This window comes from Athene cunicularia (assembly GCF_003259725.1).
Source record: "Athene cunicularia isolate RWA chromosome 20 unlocalized genomic scaffold, athCun1 chr20_part1, whole genome shotgun sequence".
Taxonomy (NCBI): domain Eukaryota; kingdom Metazoa; phylum Chordata; class Aves; order Strigiformes; family Strigidae; genus Athene; species Athene cunicularia.
In genome coordinates, this window is record NW_020799125.1 from 6,981,294 (window position 1) to 7,006,589 (window position 25,296).

At 40.7% G+C, this 25,296-nt stretch overlaps 1 protein-coding gene across 1 annotated transcript in view; it reads left to right on the forward strand.

Annotated features, from left to right (window-relative positions):
- NFATC2 (nuclear factor of activated T cells 2) overlaps window positions 1-18,049 on the forward strand; it is a 78,678-nt gene extending 60,629 nt beyond the window's left edge. The window contains exons 9-10 of the mRNA XM_026862217.1: window positions 12,718-12,805; window positions 16,914-18,049. Coding sequence (XP_026718018.1) covers window positions 12,718-12,761 — 44 coding nt within the window. The 3' untranslated portion in view covers window positions 12,762-12,805; window positions 16,914-18,049. The remainder of the gene's footprint in view (window positions 1-12,717; window positions 12,806-16,913) is intronic.
- Window positions 18,050-25,296: the final 7,247 nt, after the last annotated feature.

The following is a 25,296-nucleotide window of genomic DNA, read 5'->3' on the forward strand; positions in this document are numbered from 1 at the left end:
GCTTGTGTTGGATCTTCATCAGCCATTTTTGGGATTCCGATTCCTACCAGGAGGCAGCAGGGCTGTTCTCTGTAAGTGACTGTGAAGGTCCTGACTTTGAAAGGCTGGCTTGCCCACAGGCAGTGCCTTCAGCTGCTGTTTTCCAGGGGAAGGGGCACTACTTGGGGCACGCAGGGCACTGCCGTACATGTACTTTAATTGCATGTTTCATAGATCTGCCAAAGCTACTTAAAAATAAGGCCCAGCATTTCTATAGGTAAATGGTCACCAACCTAGGAAGCTGTCCTTAGGACTTGGGGAAGTCCCCCCACTTCAAGTCACTGAATGTGAAGTAATTACAATTTTGTACAAATTGATGTTTGCAAAGGCTGGAAGTAGCCTGCAAACACAGGCCACTGTAGGCACTGGGCAGGTCCAGTGAGCAAACTGGCTTGGTTTAAACCAGAACTGAGGCCAACTGGAAGAGGACTTTTAGCAGCTGTATTTTTTAATTATATTGTGGTTTATGGGTCTTTTTTTCTTAAAATTACATCTAATTTTTTCTTGTCTGGTTTCTTCTTAATTCATGTTCATTTCCTTTGAGTGGGGTGCTGTCTTCTTCCCTGGAAAGTATCCCAGGATACTGGTTTCCAGCAGGCAAACCCTAGGGTGAGATTTTCGTCTAGGTAGGCTGGGTTACATGAGAGCTCTTCTCCTGAGGTCATCCTGCAGCTTCATGTCTTTAAATAAGTTCTACTAGGTTTTCAGATGTTTCCTTTTTTAAAAATATGACATTGATTTTAATACAAATTTTTCTTCAGTATAAATTTTATAGGCTATTATTAAAAAGTACACAGAACTATTATGTCTGTTTTAGGTATCTGTGGACCTTTGTTTTATACTTGATTACATTTCATAGCTCTACCCATCTTCAAAACTAGTGCAAGTTTTAGATTAAGATTAAGACTTTCCAAAAAGTCAGGCTGTTGTGATAATGGTCATGGTTTAGATGTAGCATTAAATGCTCCTTCAACTTTTTTTCTCATTCAGAAAAAAAATCTCTGCTTTTCAAAGTCACTGCTTGAGCATGAGTGTCTCTGTGGAAAGGCTGGAAGAAACCTCTCCTGTGTGTGACATTCCAGTGCAGCTCTTGCTGTCAGGGAGCGTACCCCAGCCATGCAAATAATCTAGCCCTTAATCACGGTTAGACTGTAATATTTACTAGCATTTCAACAGACTGTGGTCAATATAACAAGACATTCATTTCCTCCCGTGTATGCAATGAGAGATGCACACAGTTGATGGCTGGTTTATGACAGGAAGCTCGTGTTGCCGCACACAGGCACACTGCGCGCTGAGGCTAGCTCAGCTGGGAGGATCAGAGACCGAGGGACAAGAGTGATTAGCCAAGGGCAGCCTCTCCCCCAGCCTCTGCAGCACAGGTAACTCATTGTGCCACACAACCCAAAACCTCTCGAGGATTTTTCTTTTCAAGATGTACGCAGCGTTCTGCCGACAGGCAGATGCACTGGTTATCTGGGGAGTCCCTGTCTGTGGCACCTAGACAAAAATGCTTTGGCAGACAAATAAGTGAGGAAATTAATTTTCTTGTCTTTAGAAAACAGTGCGCGCCATCACGCCTGGATAGATCAAATTTGTTATGATAGCAAAACAAGTTCTATGGAAACCATTGTGAACCCTGGAGTGAGGCTGCCCAGGAGAGTTGGGGAAAGCCGCTTTTGTTTGTTGTGCTTGGCATCGTTTTGCTCTGGATGAAGATGCTTTAATTTTGCGGGGAGACCCAAGAGAGCATTCCTCTTTTTCCATACCAGAAAGCCTTCCAAGCTGGCATGAATGTCCTCTCTTTCCAGCTGCTCCTTTCCAAACACACTGTGCCTCCTAAAGATAGTCTTTACAGTGGCTGGGGCTGGTGGAAAACATGAAGCCTGCATGGATTAGCACAGGAATTCATTTGGGCTGACGAATTGGGTTTCCCTCTATAAACAGCACTAGTGTTTTCATCTTCTGGACAGCGCAGCAAACTTCACGTCCTCTTGCTCCTTGCCCCGCCTCTCCCGCGCTGTGAAACGCCTGCATCCAGGCCAGCCATGGTAAAAGACACACTACGGCCTGCTTATGGGGGATGGAAAACAGCACACGTTCAATGAGATGTTTTCAACTATCTCCCTTCTCAGACAGTTTTTTTCCAACCCTTGAAAGAGGTGGTGGGGTTATTTTGTTTCTTCAGTTTATTTTTTTTCCAGGTAAAAGGGAAATTAAAGTAATCCCTTCTCCACTGGTTTAGTGACCTTACAAGGAGCCCACATAGGTATTTTCTTTTCTTCTTTATTTAACTTTGGCTACAATGTGCTTTTCTGCAGGAGTTAGGGATTCTCCAAAGAGGATTTTGTCTACCCCTTTCCTCCCGAGGGCTTTGAGCACACTGAGGTGGGTCACAGGAGCACAGCCCTGCACTGCATCACTGCAACCGGGAGCTGTCCTAATGCTGCCAGGGAAGCACCCCTCAGCATGCTACTTGAATGCCTCTGCTGCAGCAAATACTCTTTCATATCACTTATACTTTCTTTTATAGCTTGGTAAATATAATCATCAAAGGTTATTAGTCACCCAACATTGTTACCATCATGGCTTGGGAGGGGAAAGACATATAAAGGCCAATTATGTGATCAGGCTGCATTTAGTGGTGGTTTGTATTTACCTGAATCTTCAGTAATGGATGATTTGTCCATGTCACTGAGTAACTGAGCATGGAATTAGAGTTGTGTGGATAAAAATGGGGTACATGGGATTCAGCTCTCAAAAGGAATAATTATTTATGTAATAAAGTCCTGTCTATTAACTTAATCACCATGTTTTCACATGTATAACCCACACCCCATTAAAAATCTCAGCAAGCCTCCATCTATTCATAACACACTGCAGTCTCCTGTCCTTTCAAGGCACTCTGGATCTGGGCATTTTCCACCTCTAATAGGGGTGTCTGCTTTGGGATAAGGGGAAAGAAGACGGGATTATTGTGGCCTTGAGGAGCAGGCAACTGAAATGGGCATGGGAGAAGTATACTGGAAGGAAAAGGTGTAAAGTCATTACTCTCATTCATGTATAACCTTGCCCTGTTGCTGAATCACAGTCTTTTTATAGATAACAGATTGTACTCATGACAACATAGAATTTTAAAATATGATCTCCACAAAAAAGCAGAAAATCTGAAAGTGGATATCAATGCCATAGTGTTTTGGAAGTTTATCGATTTACAGTGTATTTATTATGCTGCAGTTCACAGTGTAAGCATTGCCATGCATTCAGAAGTCAGGATCAGGATGCTGTTAACTGCAACTAAAATATTTTCTCTGCCACATCAGTTGATGTAGATACCTATTTGTGCAATTTCTGAGCACCACACTCTCGTCTGGTGTGGTTGTGATGTAGTTAAGCACAGTTCCCATTAGAGTGATGAGGCGGCTGCTTAAGGGGAGCCCCAAGGTGCTCCCAGGAGAGGAGGTGCTGGCCAGGACATGGGCTTTCATGTATAGTTGCTTTAAGCAGGATCACTGGCTGCTGAGGGTTTTGCAGCTGGAGCATCAGCCACCCTGAACCACACAAGGAAAACAAAACCCAGCAGATTTCCAAAATACTAACAGCTGGATGCAGATGACATTTCTCAATCAAGAAAAAAAAAAAGCAGCCCAAACCAAAACAGCCGCTCTTGTGTTGCTCTCTGACCTGCTTCCGATGCTACCCATATGCAGCGGCAGGACCAGGCTGAGAGTCTTGCACAAGCAGGTGAAGAAGAAATGCCAGTGGGGGATGTTTGTGGGGCATCTAGCATAGGTGATGAGAAGGGAGAGAGTGCCTACTGGAGATGTGACCATCTTGAACTAGAAAAATTGCCTGTCTTTGCGGCTGAAAGGCTGCAGCCCCCTCTATCCTGATCATCTTTCAGATCTCAGCCTGGGTCAGCAGTGACCAAATCCTCTCTGGAGACTTTGCTGGCTGTCACTATTAACAGTGGTGATTTAGAGTCCAAATATAAACTGTGGTATTACTTTCAGCGTTGATTACAGTCATGTCAAGAGGACCCCCTGAGAGGAAAGCCCTGTTGTGTGACCTGTGGCACAGCCAGGACAGAGCATGCTCCCACCCCACCCTCTGTATTAATGGGCCCTGCAGGAATGTTGGCTGCTGGCTTGGCCATGAAATGTAACCAATCTCTGCTTGTCGGGGCTCTCCCGAGGTCACTGGTTGGCGTCAGCACAAAGTGGGAGAGTTTTCGGTTCTGCAGTGCTCCTTCTGCTCTCTCCCAGCACCCACTGTAGCATGAGCCTGCTCTCAACCATGGTTTAAACATCCACTTAAAACTGAGCACATTTTAACCTCGTGGCTGAAAAGGGGGAAGACCCAATCTCTTGGATAGTTTATCTTTTCTTACCAGTAAATTAATTTTTTTTTTTAGTTCTCTTGATGTGGCATTTTTGTAGTACCTAGAATAGTCCTTTCCCTTGACCTGGCACCTGCCTGTTTTGCTGCTGCTGGGCTCAGCGATGCCATGGCCACCAGGTAATTCCAGTGTGGTTTGAAGTGTTGCACCCACGCCCACTGCCTGGCAGTACTGCAGTGCTGAGGAACACCGCAGGAGCCCAGAACTGGCTGGGACAGGATCTGCAGGATGTGCTACAGCCCACAGCCAAGTCACCGAGCCTCATGAGTTACAGAGGAGTGCAGGTTAGGATGGACAGCTGTCCTGTTGCTTCAGCTGGGTTTCCCCCCACCATGGTTGCTCTACTGTCCTTCCTGTCCATGTTGAGCCTGTGGCAAACCACAGCAGCTGGTGGTAGTCAGCCATCAGAACTGTTCCCATGTCCTAGAGAAGCGATTATGGCAGCGCTGTGCAGTGTCGCTCCATGATGGTGATGATGCTGAAGTCACATCATGGTGCTGCATAGCCACGCCATGAGCCTTCCTCATGACGATGCTGAAGGGAGTATGAAAACAGTCAGCATTACCTCCCCACCCATGAGTCAGTCCTTACCAGCATAAAAACCTTCTCATCTCTGCTTGGCATCCTAAAGGACAGCCCCCAGTTCCTATCACAGGACATCCTCTATTGGTGTTCCCCAACATTTACTCTATCTTGTCTGTCAAGGAAACGTTGGGTACAGTCTAGGCCAGATTCTGAGAGGTGATGCATGCTTGTCTCTTCATGTATTTGATTTTTTCAGATGTTGCCAGGTGTCTAATCCACAGCGATTTACTTGAGAGTTAGCTACCAAAATACCTTTAAAAATCTGTCTTTGGGGAAGATACCTGATGGCTTCATACAGTTTCATTATGCTGTGTGTTAGCAGGGGCATTTCATTCATGTTGGCAGTCACTCTCCTTTCAAGACCGCTCAGAAAGACTTATGGTGATCTTAGCCTTCAACTTTGCTACTACTGTGCCTTCCAGCTGTCTGTGGCTAGTTCCCCAACTACAGGACAAACAGTATTCCCATTCAATCCATGTTCCTAGCTGAGGTGACAGCCTGCCAATTGCTTCTGAATGTGTTCTGTAGTCAGATGAGATCATATCAAACGTAAGCAAGTTTTATCTTTATTTTAGGCAAGAGTGTATTTTATTATGATGTGGTTCCAAAGCCTTTGTTGTTTGGTTGGAAATCACCCAGGAAGTGTAGCAATGGATGGTTAAATGCAAACTAATAGGTTCAATATGAGCAACAAATCCAGAGCTCATGAGCTGGCTGTGCAAACTCATGTATAAAGGAGAATGTTGTTATACAGCTCATGAGAACTTGGGAGTGATTAGGATGGTCTTGCTAGGTACTTGCAGCATCCTGCAGCACGCCCCTGAGACAGAGCAATGAGCATAGTATTTCACCTCCTGCCTGGGTTGCGTGGGGATACACACAGCTCTCAGACCTCACAGTTGGAAAATTTGGGATGGCTCATCATTAAATCCTGGGAAGGATTCCCTGGGGCAGTCTCTTTGGGTGGTTGTTCCTACATCTTGATCTGGAATTGGGATGGGAGGTCTGCAAATAATTGAGGTCTAATTTCTGAACAAATGTAGGTTATTGCTATTGTGGTGAGGTTGGGAATTGCCCAACCTCAATAGTGCCGGCTATACTTCAGCTAAAGATAGTCACCTCAAGAGCTATTGGACATTGATGAGCTCAGTTCTATTTCTGGTAATTTATATCCTCTCTCCTCCTCTCCTCTCCTCTCCTCTCCACTCCTTCTGAGATCAAAAGTTTTCTCATTTGTGCCATTGACTCAAATTGAAAGTTTGAAGTTTTTGGATGATGCATATACCTTTTTCTTATTCTTTAAAGCTATTTACTGTGAGACGTTCCTGGACTTATTGAGGTGAGATGCAAAGTCAGTTACAGTATCTGCTCCCCGTAGTCTTTTGCACTCCTTTTTCTGTATAGTTTTCTTTTATAGTTAGCTTGCTCTCTCGGTTCATAATGGTCTCTGATTTATACATATACTCCATAGTATTATGTAGCATTTTTATTATTACATTATTTCACATTAGAAACCCCCGCACAGATGAGAACTCCGTTGTGGTAGATGCTGTGTTGACTCCAAAGGAAAAAAATCAGTTTCTGCCTCAAAGGACTTGCAGTCAAAGTGCAAAATAAAACCAAACAGATGGATGTGGGCAGACACACAGTATCTTGTATGTGGCACCTCCTCGACATTGTTATACGTGAATTGTAACACTCTGTCAATAGCCACTTAAATATTTAATGATCTGGATTCTTTCCAGCTAACTTGGGACTCGTAACTGTAGCCCCAAAGTTAGGCACTCAGCTGTCCTGGACTCCTATTGCCAAGATCCACAGACCTCTCTAGCAGTGCCTATCACTTACCGTCGCCTGCGGAGGCAGTGTCTGATAATCAGGGCTCCTAACACAGCACTCACCATTCGTGCCTAATGCAAAGGGAGGAAGAATCTGGCCTCAAACATTCATTTGCTGAAGGATATGGAGTCATGATAGAAAAATAATCTGTGGACAAAAGTGATTTCATGTGTTTCCCTGCTCTATAAACAGTGTGCCCACTGCCCATAGTCCTCTTTAAAATAAAGCACATAAGAAACATATGCCTTCTTCGCGCTCGTTGTTCCAAAGTTGTTTGTGAAAGCAGAGTAATTGCAAGCAGAAGGTTATTTGCATGCCTGTTCCAGAGGAGAGTTTGGTTTCTCTGGCAAAATTGTTCATAGGCCACTTGTGCATCTTCCCTGTTACCTTGGGACAGTGATTTTCTGCTGGCTGTTTTCTCCTGAGAACCAGGCTCAAAACTCAGTTCAGACATGTTTGGAGGGAAACCTGGTTTGCTGGAGAGGCCCAGGTTCTGCAAGAATCCACAAGCCCTTCAGCGGGGATGCTTGTAAAGTTAAGACACAGCAGAAGATAAGATGCCAGAGAATTAGAGCCAGTAAATAGTTTTGTGGATTAACAGACATAAGCGCTAGTGCTCAAGGGAGGAAAATAGATTACATTATTGACTGTTCATCCCCTGAAAAACTGCCTAAAGGGAAGGGTAATATAGTTTCTTTCCCCATAATTAAATATTTGTTAAATGGTTTGTTTCCTCTCAATTAAATATTTGTTCTGGTAGTTCCTTTGTGACAGAAATAAAAAAGGCAGCAGCATTGCCTATTCTTGTTACTTTCAGCTAATCCTGAACATGCTGTAACTGTTCTTTGGTTCCTACCCCCCAATTATTTCCTGTAAAAAATAGGTTTCTCCCATCCATTCTCTTTTCTCTTTCTGTTTTTGAAACACTTCACTCAGTGACTCATATTGCCTCTTAGTAAATAGGTTAAGTCTAGGAGAATGATGAAACTGCAAAGTGACATGTGAATAAACAGTGCTATCGCTTGTGTGCTTTTCCTGCCAGCAGTTACTATTTTAGAGGCATTGTGGTATCTATTACCAGTTTCATTAGCTTTTAAACCATGAGGTGCTAGCTACTGTAGGAAAAAGTCATCGCCAACCTCCTTTGGTTTTGCTGTTTTTAATGTAAAAGAAATATGTCTTAATAACAAATAGCACTGCTTATCTCAGCAGTTATGTAGCAAATTCATAAAGTCCAAACCATGCACACAAGAATAGATGCAAGCACAGTTCACCCCTGTGCTTTGCAGCAGCAGCTGCCTCAGAGTTAGATCAAGAGTTAGGAGTGACAAAATGAAGACGCTTCCCTTGTGTTTCTTAAGCTCCAGTCCATCAGCCTAATGTTTCTGTATTGGTTTAGCTAACTAATGTGGTTTAAGCGAATTAACTCCATCCCCTTCTGGTATAAGTTTTTGTGTATTTCTTTATTATGTGTGTATTCTACTTGGAATATTTTACTTGGTCTCATTGCATGTTAACTAAAACTAAATACAAACTTCATCTTTTCTCCGTAACTTGCTAACTATCAACTAGAGAGAGCCAACTGCATGACTCAAAACACGTGTCCCTTCCCTTACAATTTCAGCCAAAACTATCTGGCATCAGAGTACTGCAGAATGAAAGTCATATCTAAATATATGTGAGCAGAAAGAAAGTCAGTTAAAAAAAGACTTTGTTGTGGAAAGCTACTACAAACCAAATCTACAGTGGCCTGGAGTTCCTCATCACACCCAGGCTGATTTAGTTTTCCACTTTCAAGGTACGCTTCCCAAAGTGACTGCTGACACTCATAGAAGAACTGCACGAAGTTGTCACATCTTGTTGCAGTCCTTTTATGCCTTATGTGCAGTGACTAAAGAGACTTAAAGGGTTTGTCTGATAAATAAACAGGATATTTGTCATTGTCTTAGTAAATTTAATAACAGAATTTTTGCTTCATATTCATATCGTTCCTGGCACTGTGAGCATTAATATTCAGAGCCAGTCCTTTGTCAGGTAACCCATGAATGGGGTTGGCAGCACCTGGCTGGTTTCAGTATGTGCACTGCTGTGAAACAGGCAGAAAAAGGGTTCAGAGAGTGACATTTAAAGAAACACCCCTGTTTGATGGGGTGCCACTTCCCATTGTATTCATGCAGTGACCAAGATGTAACTCCTCTAAATTAAGGGTTTTTTACACCAGGGGGACTGAGCCTGCAGATGAGCTCCAGGGGCTTCCCCCAGTGATATGCTGAAGCCTAAGGGGGCAGGAGGGAAGAGGTGTGACCTGGTGCCTGAAGGTGCACTCTCCAGGTTGCCAACTGATGTGGATTCTTCCTCCAACTGATGTATAAGCAGGATTTGCACCTGTCTTAGAATTTAAAATTTTTTAAAAAAAAAAAAAAAAAAAAAAAAAAAATTATGGCTAAATACTGAAATCCGTCAAGCAAACAGGAAATCACACTCTGGAGCAAAAATTGCTCCTTCTCTTGCTGTTCCAGTCTGCAACCCAGGATAAGAAAGTGTGTGTGTGTATGTGTGTCCTGCAAATACCACATAACTCCCATTTCCTGGCTCATGGAGAAGGTGCCTAGAAAACTCATTGATTTACAGTAGATTCAAACACGGATCAAACAAATTAAATAACTGAAAGCACCACAAATGGCACCCACCTGCTCAGCTTTAAAATTCCTCCATTCAGCTCACTTTAGGCCAACATTTGGCACTTGTTTCTCCAGGGGAGTATGTCATTTGTAAGCAATGTAATTCTGCCATATATTGTTTGCGCTTCAGATTTCAGTCTTCTTGCCACAGGGTCTCAATAAACTGGTCTTCCAAGAAATTAAACAACCAGTTAACACCCAGTTCTTTTCTTAACTGATTAACTGTGTGAAAGTCCTCTGGCCATGGAAGTGTAATGAATTTTTGCTAATCACTTACAGGTTCGGGTGCAACTTATTACTGATTTACAAGATTGTAACCATTTCTGTAACAAGCCGAAGTGAAGCATGGCAAAATAGGATAGGAACCCAACAGCTCTGTGCAGGGCAGGTAGTACAGGGAGAGCAGCACAGGTTTCACATTATCTCCACTACTGCAAAAATTTCCTTGTAACTGGTCACTTTGCTTTGTATCACTGAGGAGAGCTTGGCTGGAATACTTGTTACTGTAGAGTAACAACTTCTGTGTGAGGGTAATGCATGAATAAACAAAAGCAAAGTGTTGTTTGTCTGAAAGAAATTACTCAGGCTACCAACTGTCTGGGGATACCAGTCTCAGAATTTCTGCACAATCAGTAGAGAGAGCATCTGTTCAGCTTCTCACAAGTAGTACCCCAGTGTCTCCCAGGACAAGGTATCCCCAGGGCTGAAGGATGCTCCTTAATCTCATGACTTTAGACAGCCAACTCAGAACAAGTCACTGTCTTCAAAGTGCTCTGCTACCTATTTGGTTCCATTTCCTAAGAGAAACACTTAAGACCTAATTTTTAGAGGCATTGAGCACTCCAGTGTTGACTGACATAGTTTTAAAGGTTTTAGGTTGCTAACTTCTTGCCTACTAGGATTTTTAGAGTGCCTAAATGAGATCAGCACCTCATGCCTTCGGTAGTTTGAGATCCTAAGGGCTTTAAAACATCCCTGTAGGGACCTTTGAAAATGATTCTTTCTACTACATCTACATGCTTAATATAGGCTCATTCTCTGCAGGTCATCATAATTTCAGGGTTTTTTCTGTTAGCTAGGCATGTATTATTTAAGTTCCTTGAGTGTGACCTTCAATGTCTTTCTGCATTTTTCAGGCCAAAGCAAACCTGTAATAAATCTGATCCTTCAGGGGTACTTTGGACTTGGCGAGGCCCATATGGCAAGATGATGATGATTTAGCAGAGGTCCAAGCTCTGGAGTCCCGTTATCCAGTCTTCTGCTTTAACCACTGGGTCTTGCTTTTTCCTGACAGTTTTAATGCAGTTGTTTTGTAGTGGCAGGCTGTTGATCTTTTCTGGAAGCTCACTGACAATAATGAAAGTACTTAGAAAATCCTTAACATTTCTGGGATAGTGTCACAGACAGATTTGTGTTTTGAGTATTTCCTTCTTCATATTTTTAATGTGTACTGCATTTAGCACACTGATTTTTTAATTTTTTTATTTTTTAAGCAGAAATGCTGTCTGCATTTTCTGCTTTTTTCTTACAGGCACACCCAGCTTCCTGTTAAAGATTTTGGGTAGGATAGTACTATAGATACTGATAGTTTTATTTTTGCACCTCACTATAGAACTATATTCAAATATAATGGAAGTATATTTAAATGTCCTGAGTGACCACTTCCTGTGAATCATGAGGTGTTTAGCTATTGATTTCATTTGGGACAGGCTTTAGCCAGAAATATGCATTTTATTTAGATTCTTTTTTCCATCAGATATCTATATTATGATGTTAAATTCATGGAAAGATGCTGATGAGTTTTGAGCCTATTGAAACTATTAGCAAAAATGCATCATGGGACTTGAATTACCATAGTCTGAGATCAATAACTTCTTCCAAGAGTTTGCTTAATTAACAGAGATGACCTGGTTGCTGTTGGGCTGGATGGCATTGAAGAGTTTGCACAGACTACATAGGTTACAAACAGGACAAGGAAGAAAAGTTGCAGGGTGCATTTATTGGTATTATTTCAATTAGGAGTAAAATCTTTTTTTGACACATGTTTAAAGTAGAGCTTTATAGCTAAGAATCTCTTAGTAGTTATAGATCCCCACTTTCAGAAAAAAGCCTTTCATTATTGTTGATTTATAAAACACACCCCCCACCCCCACCCCATGGTACTTTTTCCCAACATGGTTTGTTGGGTTTGGGCTTCTTGTGCCCAATACACCTAAGTTTGTATTTACCAGTCAATTACTTGCTCTGCTTGCATGTGCAAAAGCTGATTTTCCAGGATGCAGAATATAAAATGGGCTGTGTACTGGGTGGTAGGTTCCAGTGTATGATACGTGGCTGCACAATCTTACAGAGCCAAGTAAAATATTTCCTTTCTATATATAGTCACCTGAAATCCAGCAGCAAAGACACTTCTGAATCTTGAACTCAAAACTAACTTAGTTTTTAAGAAACACTTTTTCCTCCTTAATATTGCAATAATTTTTTTAAAATTTTGATGCGGTTTTGCAGAAGTGCCAAATGCTTTCATGATGAATTAAAAAGAAATGTAAAAAGATCAGACAGAAGAAAACCCAGAATTTTAAATATTGCCATTTTATGAGAAAAAAATTTCACCTTGTTTGTGCTTGAAGCAAAGACTGTAACTTTCATAATTTCTTTGCACATATCTTTCCTGTTCATTACAATTGAGGCAAAGTCTAATTTACACAGCCACTGTGGTTAGATCTCTTATTTAAAAGGGACTGACTTTTGATTTGACATAAATGTGTCATGTTTTATTTGGGCCACTAAGATGATAATATAACTGAATTTTGCAAAAGGCAGTGACTAGTCTTTGACCTGACTTATAAGACGCATGGACCTCCTGTGCCTCTGAACTCTCAGATCGAATTATCAGCATTTTGCATGTTTTGTGATCAATTTAGGAGTGTAATTTTTTACATACTTATTTTTAGTTGAGAAAAGAGGGGAAAAAAATAAAATCTAGTGCTGGATCTGAGCAAACAGAAAGGTCAGCGGTTAAGTTCTGCCTTATGTATTGTATATGCTGAAATGTCCTTTTAATAAATTAAACCACAAAATGAAAGAGTAGCTGAAAACTGTAACATTTGGCCTTGCAACATAGGTCAAAGGTTACCTTTTTTTCTCAAAAATGGTTTTGCAAATCTTTTTCAGAGCTGATAGATACACACCTTAGCTGGATACAAAACATTATATGAAAAAGAATGACTGTGATCTTTGATCCAAGCAATCAGAAAGAAAGGTAATTGGTATTTTTCTGCCTTTTCTCCAGCTGTGTGTTTCTCTTAACCTTTATTTATTTATTTTTTCAATTAAAAATTTTTTTTTTTTTTTTTTTTTCATTCTTTTTCTTCCCCACTTGTGTACCACAGAGCTGTCCTGAAGTAGCTGGGGCCTGCTGGGCAGGGAAGGAGAAATGGGGTTGTGCATGCTGGGCTAAAGCATCTTGTCATTCCCAGGCAGCAGCTAGAACCACATTAGGACCATGATTTGCTTGGTCATGTTTTGAGGGCACGCTAAAAATTCAAGGTTCAACTTTTCTCCCCGGTCCCTGTTATGCCATTAGTTCCTCCTTGCATGTCTTGTGTTTGCTTTGCATGTAAAAATGCCACATGGCTGCGTCAGTAGAGCAAACATGTCATATTGCAGGATACCTGCCCAGGGCAGGGAGGAGCCCGCTGGAGCTGAGCTTGGCCTCCTCTGATGAGACCCTCACTCTTGCAGGATGCCCAAAGGGCACAAGACCCCAGTCACTGCCACTGCTATAGTGCTGTGACAACATGGACCTCATGGGTGTTATTCCAGACATACATGGAATAACACCGGTAACGTTGATATTCCAATGCTGTGTGAGTGTGCGCACGCATGCCTATGAGTGTGTGTGCGTGTGTATAATCAATTACAAGGACCCTGACTCATTGCCAGCTAAAATTGGAGACTGTTTTCTGTCTCTGGACTACTAGTTGAAGCACGGTATTTAATACAACCCACTATCATCCCGCAAGTGAATACACTCCAGATTTCTATCTGAGAGGATGTGAATTAGAGTCTTAAATGTCTTTGAGGGCTGGAGCCTGAGAGACTGACTGTAACCCATCAAAGCTGAGTGATTAGAAGAATGCAGACCTTCTCCCATGATTTCAGCCAGCCTCTCGCATTCAGTTAACTTGGGGATCTCCAAGCACAGGGGCTGTTGGTAATACTTGTACATCAGCAGTATCTAACAGAGAGGATATGCTGAAGTGATTCAGGCGTAACTAGGCATTTCCTTGATTTGGATGGCTGATGTCAGCTGTAATTTCAGTATCCTTTTTTATGATTTAATCTTTCATTATCTTTGCATATGTCCTCATGTCCCTGTTTAATCAGTTCTCTCTCATAAATGGATCAATAGCAGGGTCCTCCAGAGATGCCACATGCCAGGCACCTTAAATAACAATATTTCATTTATTAAGCACATCATCTCCATTTCCTTTCAGATAAAAATGAGCAAATAATGAGAACCGATACTTGAGATACATTTTAACCATGCTACCCCCAAAAAAAAAAAAAAAGATGGGAGTTCAGAATAGCAAGTTCAGCACATGATCTCAGCTTCCTCTGAAGTTTAGATTCAGTTTGCTGATTTTGTTCAACCTAGTATTGAAACCCAAGTCACTGAGGTTACACCTGGATCTGTATCCATGTGCTCCCAAATCTGGAGCAGATCACCAAAGATGTGTGATTTCACTAGACTCGGTCTGGAGGTGACTCCAAGCTGGGAGAGAGATACTTGCCTCAGAATCCAATCCTGTTATGTTTATATATTCATTAGATTTAGGAGCTCTGGTTGTAGATTAGGACTTTCTGCAGCCCATCTGTGGGGTTGTTTCATACAGTTCCCCTGCAGCTTTATAGCTCTTTTCAGACTGTATTCCCCCATAACCTCAGCCCACAAAACCCACTGCTGACCTATCATGCAGCACACAGGAGGGAAAGTGAAGTTTGCAGGCCAAGGAAGCCTTTACCACACCGTCCAACTTGCTCAGAGCCGACGAGCACAAGTCCCTACACTGGCCAGGCTCCAGGCTCGTGGTCTGCTGGTGCTGCACAACGGATTTCACTTTGCTTAAAGCCCAGGCTGGGAAACAGAACCACAACCGGACCCCTGAAAGACTGTGGGTTTAGTAAACTCAATTTAATTATATGCTTATTTTTCACTTAATATTTAACCCTTCCTAGACAAAAATGACTGTTAGCTCCGATATTTCCACAAGTGATGGCTGTATTAAACAAAAGGAAACTCATACATGATATTTTTGGTATGCTGGCTGCTCAAACAAACGTGTCGATAAATAAATTGGCCTGCAGTCTCAGCCCACTTGTTTTTAGAAAGGAAATGACCCTGTAAGAGTGGGTGCCCACTTCTTTTACCTCACTGCTAATTTTAGCTGAGGCTGTGAAAAATTTCCATTGAAGACCTGCTCCTCTCATTTCCTGGGTAGAGCAAACAGGAAGCTCTTCTAAGCTGGAGGAGGTTTTTTGCCTGAAAGTGGACCGACCTCACCTCCCGCTGGTGGCTTGCTTGCATTGCAGAGCAGCAGCACACCAAATCCCCCACATACGTGCTTTGTTTGCAAGATTTCACCCAAAAGGCTGATAGAAGCCAGCAGGTGATGGTGGCAGGTGCAAAGTTGGACATCAGGGGAGGGCAAGAATTCTGCTCTCAGTGATGCTTTTTTGTCCGTGTCCTCTCCAAGAGACACCAATCTGGTTAAAATCAGGCATTTCCTGGCTGGAATTAGAAAGAACTAAACTCTGGGCTGTTAACGGTGGGAGTTTTGAGCACGGAGGGATGAAAACTGCCTTGTGTGGCACAGGCCATGAAGTCCCTTCAGGAGAATTTACTGTACCTGGATATGCAGAGGACCAGTTCCCTGCTCCTCCCATCAAGCACTTGTGCCATGCTCTGTGCAGATTATTAGTCCTTGAGGTATATAGCCCACCACAGCAGACATCCAGTAATAAGGCGGAGCTTTGTGTAAAACATAGATTTTATTTTCTCACAGATAAATTCCATTGCATGTAGAGTGGAGGGAGATTTCAAACTACTAGTCATAACTATTAAAAACTAATACATGTGTTCCCCTTCCCAGACACGCTAAGAGATTGGGCACCATTTTTTTTTAATTTTGGGAAGTGGTGAAATACTATGTAAAATAAATTTTTTTTCATAAATATTTGTTAGAAATGGGCCTAAATATAGAGTAGTCTTACAGCTGCATACCTGAGGATTAATCAGTCTTGGGTAAGGGTCTTCTTTGGTTTGAGTTAGTCCTTGTCTTAGCCTTTAAACATCAACAGTGGGAAATCACTTTGATCTGGGGTCCAAAACCTTAGAAAATTTGGTCTTCTGGTTTTAAGGCAAATTTGTCAAAGTAGATAAAAAGTTTCCAAACTGTGGACCCCCTTGGTAAATACAGTGCCAAGTTGCTGCATGTGAAATGGAGCCCCAAAACAGGCAGTTCTGGAGTTTTGCACCAAAATGCTTATGTTTTAGGTCTCTCCTAATGAAAATGCAGCCTAGAGAGAGAATTGTTGTGCCAGGAGGTACCAAAGGGTGCTCTGGGCAGTTAAGTGTGAAGGGTAGACAGGAGAGAATGGCTGTTATATATAACATAATACTGTTCTGATTTTTTAAGAAGATAACAAAGTTCTTCAGTGTCTTCTCTTGAGCTTTTTTAACAAGCTGCCCCACCCTGCTAGAGTATCATAGTGGTACATGAAAGTTTGCTTATGCCACAATCTACAAACAAACTATAATAAAAATGTAGAGCAAATAGAGTACAGTGAGATTTAAAACAAACAAACAAAACAAACACAAAAAAACCAACACTTTTTCACCTGAATCTCTGTGTTTTCAGCACTGTCCACTATATTTTCTCCAAACCTGGCCTTTTTTGTTTTTTAAATTTTCTTATTTCAGCCCAATGAAAATGATAAAATGCTTATGTACTTACAGATTTAGTTTTTACCTCGAGTAAAGGAAATGTCTGTGAAAGAGGGAAGGTGTTGTATATGTAAGGGATGTCACATGTACTAGACACTGTACAGCTTCTGAGTTGTGTTTTTATGGTACTTGAACCATGCTGAACACAGTGTAAACCCACTCTCTCTGATTCTTCCCCCTTGCCTTCCAAGAATATGTAGTCTGGGTAAATAGCACTAAAAGTTTTAGGTTTTTAATAAAATTATGTTATGAATACATAGGGGATGTTTTCAGTTTAACAGCAAACTGCCCAAGGATTGCTTTTGCTTCTTGTAATTTTGAAAGTGCTCTAACACTTCTTCCTCTTTCTTTTATTTCACAGTTAACGAAATTATCAGGAAGGAATTTTCTGGACTCCCTGCCAGAAATCAGACATAGAAGAAGAGATTTGTCAGACAACTTTTACCGAATCCTTCCGTAACTGACCTCTTAGATCCTTCCAGTGCCCCTGCAACCTCCTGCTTCCTTAACTGTTCATCTCAAGGCACCATTTCAATGCAAGGAACAATGTATTGGCATCAAGCTGACAGCCTTGACTAAGCAACTCGCCACCTCTCTCTGTAAACATTGAGAAGGACACCCTTCCTTTCGTCCAAAGATCGTATTGTTCTTGTATAACAGAGCATCTGTCTAAGGAAACTCTTCAAGCCTGCTGCAAAATATCTATCTACATATCGATCTATCTTAGTAATAAGGGATAAGTGATATGTCACTCCTGAACACCGCACAAAGCAAGGGAGGTTATATATTAGTGCTTATTTGGGTGGGGTGGGAAATGGGGGAAGAAAGAGTAATATATTCCATAAAAGAATAATGACATTTTGCAGTTCACTAATAATGACTTGCCCTCCAGGTCTTAAAGCCCTTTTGAGAAGTTTTATTGTTGTAGGAAACTGAGGCAACCCAAGCTTGCTCGGCCTTTATCTGACCTGGGAATAAAAGCCTTTTTTTTTTTTTTACTTTGAGCACTGTGATCAGTATTTCAAACAACAGATGTCAGCTGAATCCAGGAGTTTTCTTCATTTTTCTTGTCAGACTGGATAGGAATTTGAAGGAGAGGGATGCTCACAGAGAACCAGTGAAGAGAGCAATTCAGCAGTTGTAACACCTGTCCCAAGGTAAAATAAACCCAGATAAAACAGAGATTAATATATAGGAATCACAGTAAATCCAAATATTTTATGATTGATCCTAATTAATATTTAGGCAGTGTATGAACACATCTTAGATATTTTCTCTCTGACAACTTGTTGCTGTTTCTTTTTGTGTAGAACCTGCTATTGGCTCATAACTTGTCTCATTTAGCAGCTGTAACATTTAGCCACACAAGCTGCAGAGGAAAATAATTGCATCTTACAGAAGCCATATGTTCCAGAAAAACTATACACTCACTTATACTCACCTTGTCTCTTTAGCTTTGCAAAACCACCAGCAATTTCTGGAAAGGTTAAATTTCCATGTGAGTTAGTATGTTTGTTATGTTTTGCTTCATGTGTTAGAATATACTGTACTGACACATGTTTATCACGATAAAAGGTAACCGCTGCTATCTGCAGTTGTACAGCTAGCAAGTTTATAACATTTTGGTGTGTCACTGCTACCACAGCATGATAAAAGGGCATCATGAGTGGATAATCAATGTACAGGAAAAGATAGCCATAATATTGTAGAAAATATGTAGTAATCTTTCATGGTTTTGTAAATGAGGAATGCTGATATTTTTAAGTGTGCAGAGCCTGAGCTCTGTGCTGTAAAACACAGTGAAACTATCCTGTTTTCAGTTGTTTCACGGTCAACTTTGCTGAACACCAGTGTGTCCACATGCTCACAGCTGGAATTAGGTTATTTGAATAGAGCAGACCAGCAGAGCAGTTGCATAATTGGTTCCCAATATTGCAAGAAAGATCTTGCACAAACCCTGCAGAGTATGTGCTCAGTTCAACAGAAATCTTTTCAGGAGTATTGAGAATATATTTTCTGTGACTAAAAGCTGGTGCTTAAACCCTGCAAGTTCTTCAGTTTTAGCGTGGGGGAGACAGAAGCATTAGACTTTCCAGAACACCTGACCTGTAACACCTGACCTCTCAGCTGTAATCTTGGCTCTTAAACTGAAATCTGAATTTCACAAGAGCAGCTCTAAGCTCTGGATACAGCCATGATCCAGAACCAGAGCAGAGCCCTTCCTGACTGCATATCCCAAACTGGCATTAATAACACAGCTTGGGGAGTTTGCTTCTTTCTCCCCTCGAAGAACTGCTCACACCCACTGGCAGCATTCGTGTGGCAGCAAGTGTTAGTCTACTTTGTGAGACTCAAATCTTTTGTCACAAAATAAGTCCCCTGTATCTGATTTCAGCAACACCAAAAAGTCACTGGATGTGTCATTGTGCCTCTCATGTTGTGAGCTCTGCATGTTGCATCAGAACAAATGTCGAGATAGCCAAGCCTCAGCCTGTTACCTGCAGAGGTGAAAATGGCCTTTTTTATTGCTGACTTTTACAGAAACAAAACTGAGGCTCAGAGTAGCTGAAATTACTTCTGCACAGGGGAATTATTGATTGTTAAACAGCACTTGTATAGTACTTTAAGTGGCTCACATGCCTCATGTAAGCTATTTTGGATTGGTTTAAAACTGCCAGTTTGCCAGAATCTGACATATATTATGGATTTTTAATGCAGTATGATGTTTTGGACAATTTTGAAAAATTCCTCAGGCCAAAAGCTGCCTGTCAGAAGTTCTTTGCTGTAGCTGAGTACAAGAATAGGCCCAATGTGTCTCCTGCTTTCATAGAATTGACATTTTCAAGTATCAGAAATGCCCATCTAGTTTTCCCTGATCCAATCTGTAAAGTCTAGGAGAAATTAAAAAAAATAAAAGAAAAAAAGAAAACTCATTCGCAAAAAACCAAAAATCCCCAAATGACAAAAACTTTCTCTTACTGTTTTTTAAATAGAGTATCAAAGAACATGAACATATTTTCAAAATCTGTAGACGCGCTGATGAGGTCTAAAAATATTGCTGCTTATTTGGTGATTGTCCATAGCAACTGCTTGTCAATACTCCTCTGTATACAGATGAATGGCTGAAGTCAGATAACCACACACCAAATCCACTAGCAGCCTTCCTCTGCAATGTGCGATTGCAGTGTACGTGTTCATGATGCAGACTGATTTTTCTTTTTTTTTTTTTTTGCCACTATCCCCCAATGATCAATTAAACATATTTCTCCCCTTTTTACTATAAGGCATAAATGTGTATAGCAGACAACAAAAATGTGGACTCAAAGGCTTTTCAGCATTCAAGGGGATGCAGGCAGGCAAACCCCTGCGCCCCTGCAATGCTCCATCAAAGCTGCTTTGCAGGATGCACACATGAAACATGCCCTCTTTAACCAAAAGACAAGATTTCCACTGTTCTTATGTGTTCCTTCGGGCACTTTGCTATAGAGAGGGGAAGATTTTTTTTTTTCTTTAAAAATGTGCAAGTGCTTTACTCGTGCTTGCATTAGCTGTATTTCTTCCTCATTTTTAATGCATACATATTAATTTGTGTGTGTGTTTTTGTAGGTGCATATACATGTATATTTATATAATATAACCATATATATCACTATATGGATATATTATATACATATAATTATATATGAACATGCACACACCTCATTACAAACTTGGGTCACGATCCTATAATTGACTCCAGTCAGCCAGGCCTATGCTGGCACATGAAGCCAGCTACAGGATCGAGGGTTCATAAGATGTATATAATATAGACTACATTTTAGTGGTTTTATTTACAGCAACAAGAGGTCAGGCTGTGCTACTCTTTCTGCTTTTACATGCAACTGTTACTTAAATAATACAGCTTTAAACCAACTTTATATTTATTTCCTGAGAAAAGGAGCATCCTCAGACATAGCGTTATGCCTTGGTGTCTCTTTTTTTAAGAAGAAAACTGATATGTTAAAATTATATAGCTAGACTGAAGAACTTCAAAATATACAGTACTAAATTATTTCCTGTTCTTGCTGAGCAGTGTTTTTCCAGTATTAATATTTTGTTACTTAATACGACTTGCTCTCTTTCTGTAGAAGCATTAGCTTAACCTTGGAAGAGTTAATACCATTTAGTGAGTAATTTGTTCTCACTTTATCTGGAAGATAGCCATACTTGCACATGAGGAAATTCTGTCTTTCCTCAGTTATCTGAATGTTTCACCACAGTGCCTTCCTGCCATTGTACCAAAGGCCTCCAAATATATTGTCTACAGGGTGAACAACTCTAATGCATTTTCCATCAAAGTTATACCATGCAAAGTACATGGGGCTCGTTGGAACTCAAAAGTTCATCTCTCTTTTTATGTGTGCGTGCATTTTTCTTACTTGCTGTATTTGCATCCAAGCTTTGGCTGCAATTACAGGATGAGCTTCTATAAATTCTGCATCAAATATATGAATACATAGAGTAAAATCATCATTCATGATATGTAAACAGTCTGAGAGTGGAATGGGAGCGGACAGATATCAAGAAGATTTTTTTTGTCACTTATGAGTGTTGGAAGTACAGTTTGCCAGGAGAGTAATTGCTTGTGAAGATACTTGCAATGAAATATGAAGTCCCGTTTTTGTTTTTCTCCATGAGAATGAGCAAAATGTCAGATCTGAACAACAGTGATGGAATGAAAGTGTCTAATGTATGTGTTTTTATTGGTAGAAAGAATGTAGAAGAGCCATGGGTTTTGCACTTGCTTTATTTGTATCCATGTAAATATGTATCACTTCCATTCTTGTAGGAATACAGCATTTTCTGAATGTAGAATATTTCCAAAACAGCACTATGTTATTCTCTATTGTATAAAATGCTGCTGCTTAATAACATATCTAAAACAGTTCTCAAATTAGCTAGCATGTTTTTTAAAGTATATTTTGTAATCCATATCTTTACAAAAAAGTGTCTATGCTTTTTGTCTGACCAAATATGCAACAACTTTTGGATTAAGGATAGTATTTATAAAGGATCAATTTTCATTTTATGAGTGTATTAATTTTCTATGCAATTGTTGTTGAATTGTTATTGTCCTAAAAAAAGATGTATTTGATAAATTTTCCAAAGACTTCAAAGACAGCTTTAAACACTTCAGAAATATGTTTCTAAATATTTCAATCTTTTTCCCCTGCATTGCTTTCCAAATTGCTACTTAATAGGGAACAATTATCTGCCAGATGGGATTCAAGGAAATTACTGTCTTAATTTCAAATCTTAAATTGATTCAGATCTTCACAAATTTTGTACCACTTAAAATCATCTGATGTTCGAGTTTATCTGCAATTCTGAGTGTTATTTATATTATGTATTCCTGTGCAATAGGAAGAGACACCAATGTTGGGTTTAGACTGGGTGAATTGCAAATTCTTCAGAAATCAACTGTTGTCCTCATTGTTTACACTGCAGCAATTTCTTACCTAAGGCATCTATCTATCTGCCATCACATGTGGAAAGTTACAATTCTTTATTCATCTCAGTTCAGAATGAATAATCCACCTTTTTGAATGTTTGACGTAAGACTGACATCTGTCTTTTTTAATGTCTGCTACTTTATTACTGCAGTGGGTGACAGCTGATAGCAATTTGTTTAACTGTCAGTCAGTATCTAATCTACTATGGTCTGTTTAAGATTTGTTTAGCCATTTTCATTGTTCTGGAGGTACAAAAAACCCAAATTGGTACCTGACCCACATTGCTGTAAAGTTCAAATGAAGGTGCTGGTACTGTAAAAGATCATATAGGCTGCAAATGAGTGGTTATGTGGGGAAAAGTTGGTATTTTGAGTTTCTTTCCAATAACTCTTATAAAATAACAAAATTGGGTAGAAAGTTCTAGAATGACTGAGTCACAGAAATGAATGATGATTGCAATAGCCCAGAAATCCATGGATGTGTTGTTGGAATAATAAATTATTCCAGGATTAAACTGCCATCATTTTACTGATGCTGATCAGTACCTTACTACACAAGTAGTATGGTGAGACATGGGAACAGCAAATCAAGGTACAGTTCAGTCTTAATAATGCTGACCTAATTGAGACTTACGTTATGTGTGTGTAGTTATGAAGTGATTCCCCCCACACTGAAGTCCAGGCCTCCTTGCTGAAGCTCTACCCTGTATGTTCAGGTAAAACCATGTTATAGATACACGAGTGAGCAGTTGTCACTCAAATCATCCTAACAGATGTCCTTTTAATCAAACTGTTTGTTCAAAAGAGTAACTTTAGGAATTGAAAAGGGGTTTATATCATTCACATTCCTACAACAACATTGTTAACCTCCAATGTAATGATTTTTTTGCTATCTGTAAAATATTTTTATATATTGCCTGTACTATGGTAGTTTAGCAATAAATGAAATGATATCTGCTGCACAAGTGTTTGGTCTATTCTTAAATACCTTTATTGCCTTTGATGATAAACTAATACCGTGTGAGTCATCCACTCGATAATCTTCTTATTCCTCATCACCCTCCTAAATACTCACAAATGGAACATGCATAAGGATTTCAGAGTATGGAGTACTTTGTTAAACGAGATGCCCATGTGCACCGAGATCCCATCCACTTTATGTAGATGGGATGGGTGGATTCATACAGTGACAATTTTACGAACTTCTTCATTTTCTCTTATTGTCTATTTTCCCTCATTTGATTTTCTATTTCCACCAGCACCATCCCAATAAAAAGCACTAAATAATCCACATCAGCAGGTACTCCAGAGTTTTGACTGTAATACAGCATTAATTTCCCTCTGTGTCAACGTCCTTCGTCATCAGTATCTGCTTTCTAGAGACTAAAATGGGGATGTAATCCATTTAATTTTTGTTCATCTAAATCTGAATTCTGCATTTCTCTACTGGAGACACTAAAAGACACATTTTCATGGTGCTGTGCTGGAAGAATGCCCAGAGCCCATTATGTCTCAGTAAGAGTCGAGTTTATATAGCATGCAATTAAAGACATTTACCTTAACAAAATCAATATTATCCTTTGCATTTAAAAACAGAGAATTCAAACCATATTTGATGCATTTGTTGGACATAGAGCAAGCGCTTTGCTTTGCTTATTCACAAAAGTCTCAGAGCAAGCGCCATGTGGAAGTTCTTAACTCCCAGTACACTGTACAAAGGCTGGGAAGCTCATAAACCAGACAGGCTTCGCCAACAAAGAAGCTGTTACTGGCTAGGAGAGAACATTTTATGATGAGCAAATATATGGCACACAGGATTTTAGCTTTATTCAGCAACAGGAAAATTTAAGTAACTTAACCTGGAAATTCCACAGCTAAGGGCTGAGAACTTGAGCACCTGACCTGATACTCTGGCTTTAATTTGTATCTTGGGTCCAAATTAAAAGACTACAACAGTACCCCAGATTTTTAGTCTTAACGGGAAATTTCCTGGATTTTGTAGACTTAACTCACTCCTTTATGTCCCGTCAACTTTTTTCTCAGTTTTATTTTTCATGGTAGCAGCAAGGAAGAAAAAAAAAAAATCGTGTTTCTAATGAACATCTGGGTTTCGTATGAGAACTCGCCTGTTCGCGTGCTCCATTGTGTAAATATGTGATTTACAAGTTTTGGGTTTTTTTTTTTTAATACAAATGTAATTTACTCAATTTGAGAAGCTGCTTTTCAGCTTCATACCAGATTCTTTTCTAAATACATCATCACTGGCTTGCTCAGGTGGCCGCGCTCAACTAGGCTGCTGCTAAGGGAGCGTTGCAGGAAGGATGAGCTCCCACCCAACACTGTCCTCGTCTTTCCTATCCCTGATCACCCCCTGTGCCTTAGTTGGACCATCTGCTCCGCTAAGCAGCTATCAACTCAGTGACCTTATGGTGTAGAGGGGCTTGAATTATTTTTATTTAGGGATGGGAAGGCCACAGCACAGGATTTGAGCGCTTATTAAACCAAAGGGCAAGACTGCTGGCACAGCAAAAATTGCTGAAGTTTTGGGGAACCACTTAACCTAAAAATGTGGGGGAAGGAGAGGTGGGAGAGGTGGGCAGGAGCTGCACTGCACACAAATTGGCCAAATCCAGGCACTAGAGGTGACTGCAACACAAAGGCACCTCTTTATTCAGCAGGCGGTAAGACTGAATTGTAGCTGAAATCAAGCAGGAGAGTGTGGAGGCAGACCAGAGCAAGGAAGGCAGGCACATAAAATAAAAACATTCTCTATCTGTTGCTCAGATATAGGGCAATAGAAATAGTAAAAAGATTTATTTTTTGGGGCATTGCCGTCTGTTAGCTGTATTACGTGTGAGAGCTCAGCTCTGCGCATGGATTTTGGATGAAAAGGATTTTCAGGCCAGGGCTGGGGTATGGGGAGCAAGCAGCCAGCATTCACCATGACAGCCTGGCTTTCTTCAGAAACCAAACTAATAAACATAACAAATCTTCCTCAGCCAACTGCAGCATTTGTGCACGACTGTGGGAGTGTATGCAATTAAAGTAATTTCTAGGTGATATTAACTGCTATAAGGGTTAGGCTGCACCTTGGGCTCCAGATAGTAAGAAACCAGTGTAAGAAACTGCAGCTGAGAACGCCTTAGACCTCTGGGCTTGACGCTGGAAGTACCCTGGCTCTCTGCCTCCCGTGGAGGTGAGACAAGCTGGGTCAGCGTTGGCCCCATGCAGGGAGCCCCACTGCTGCCCCGAG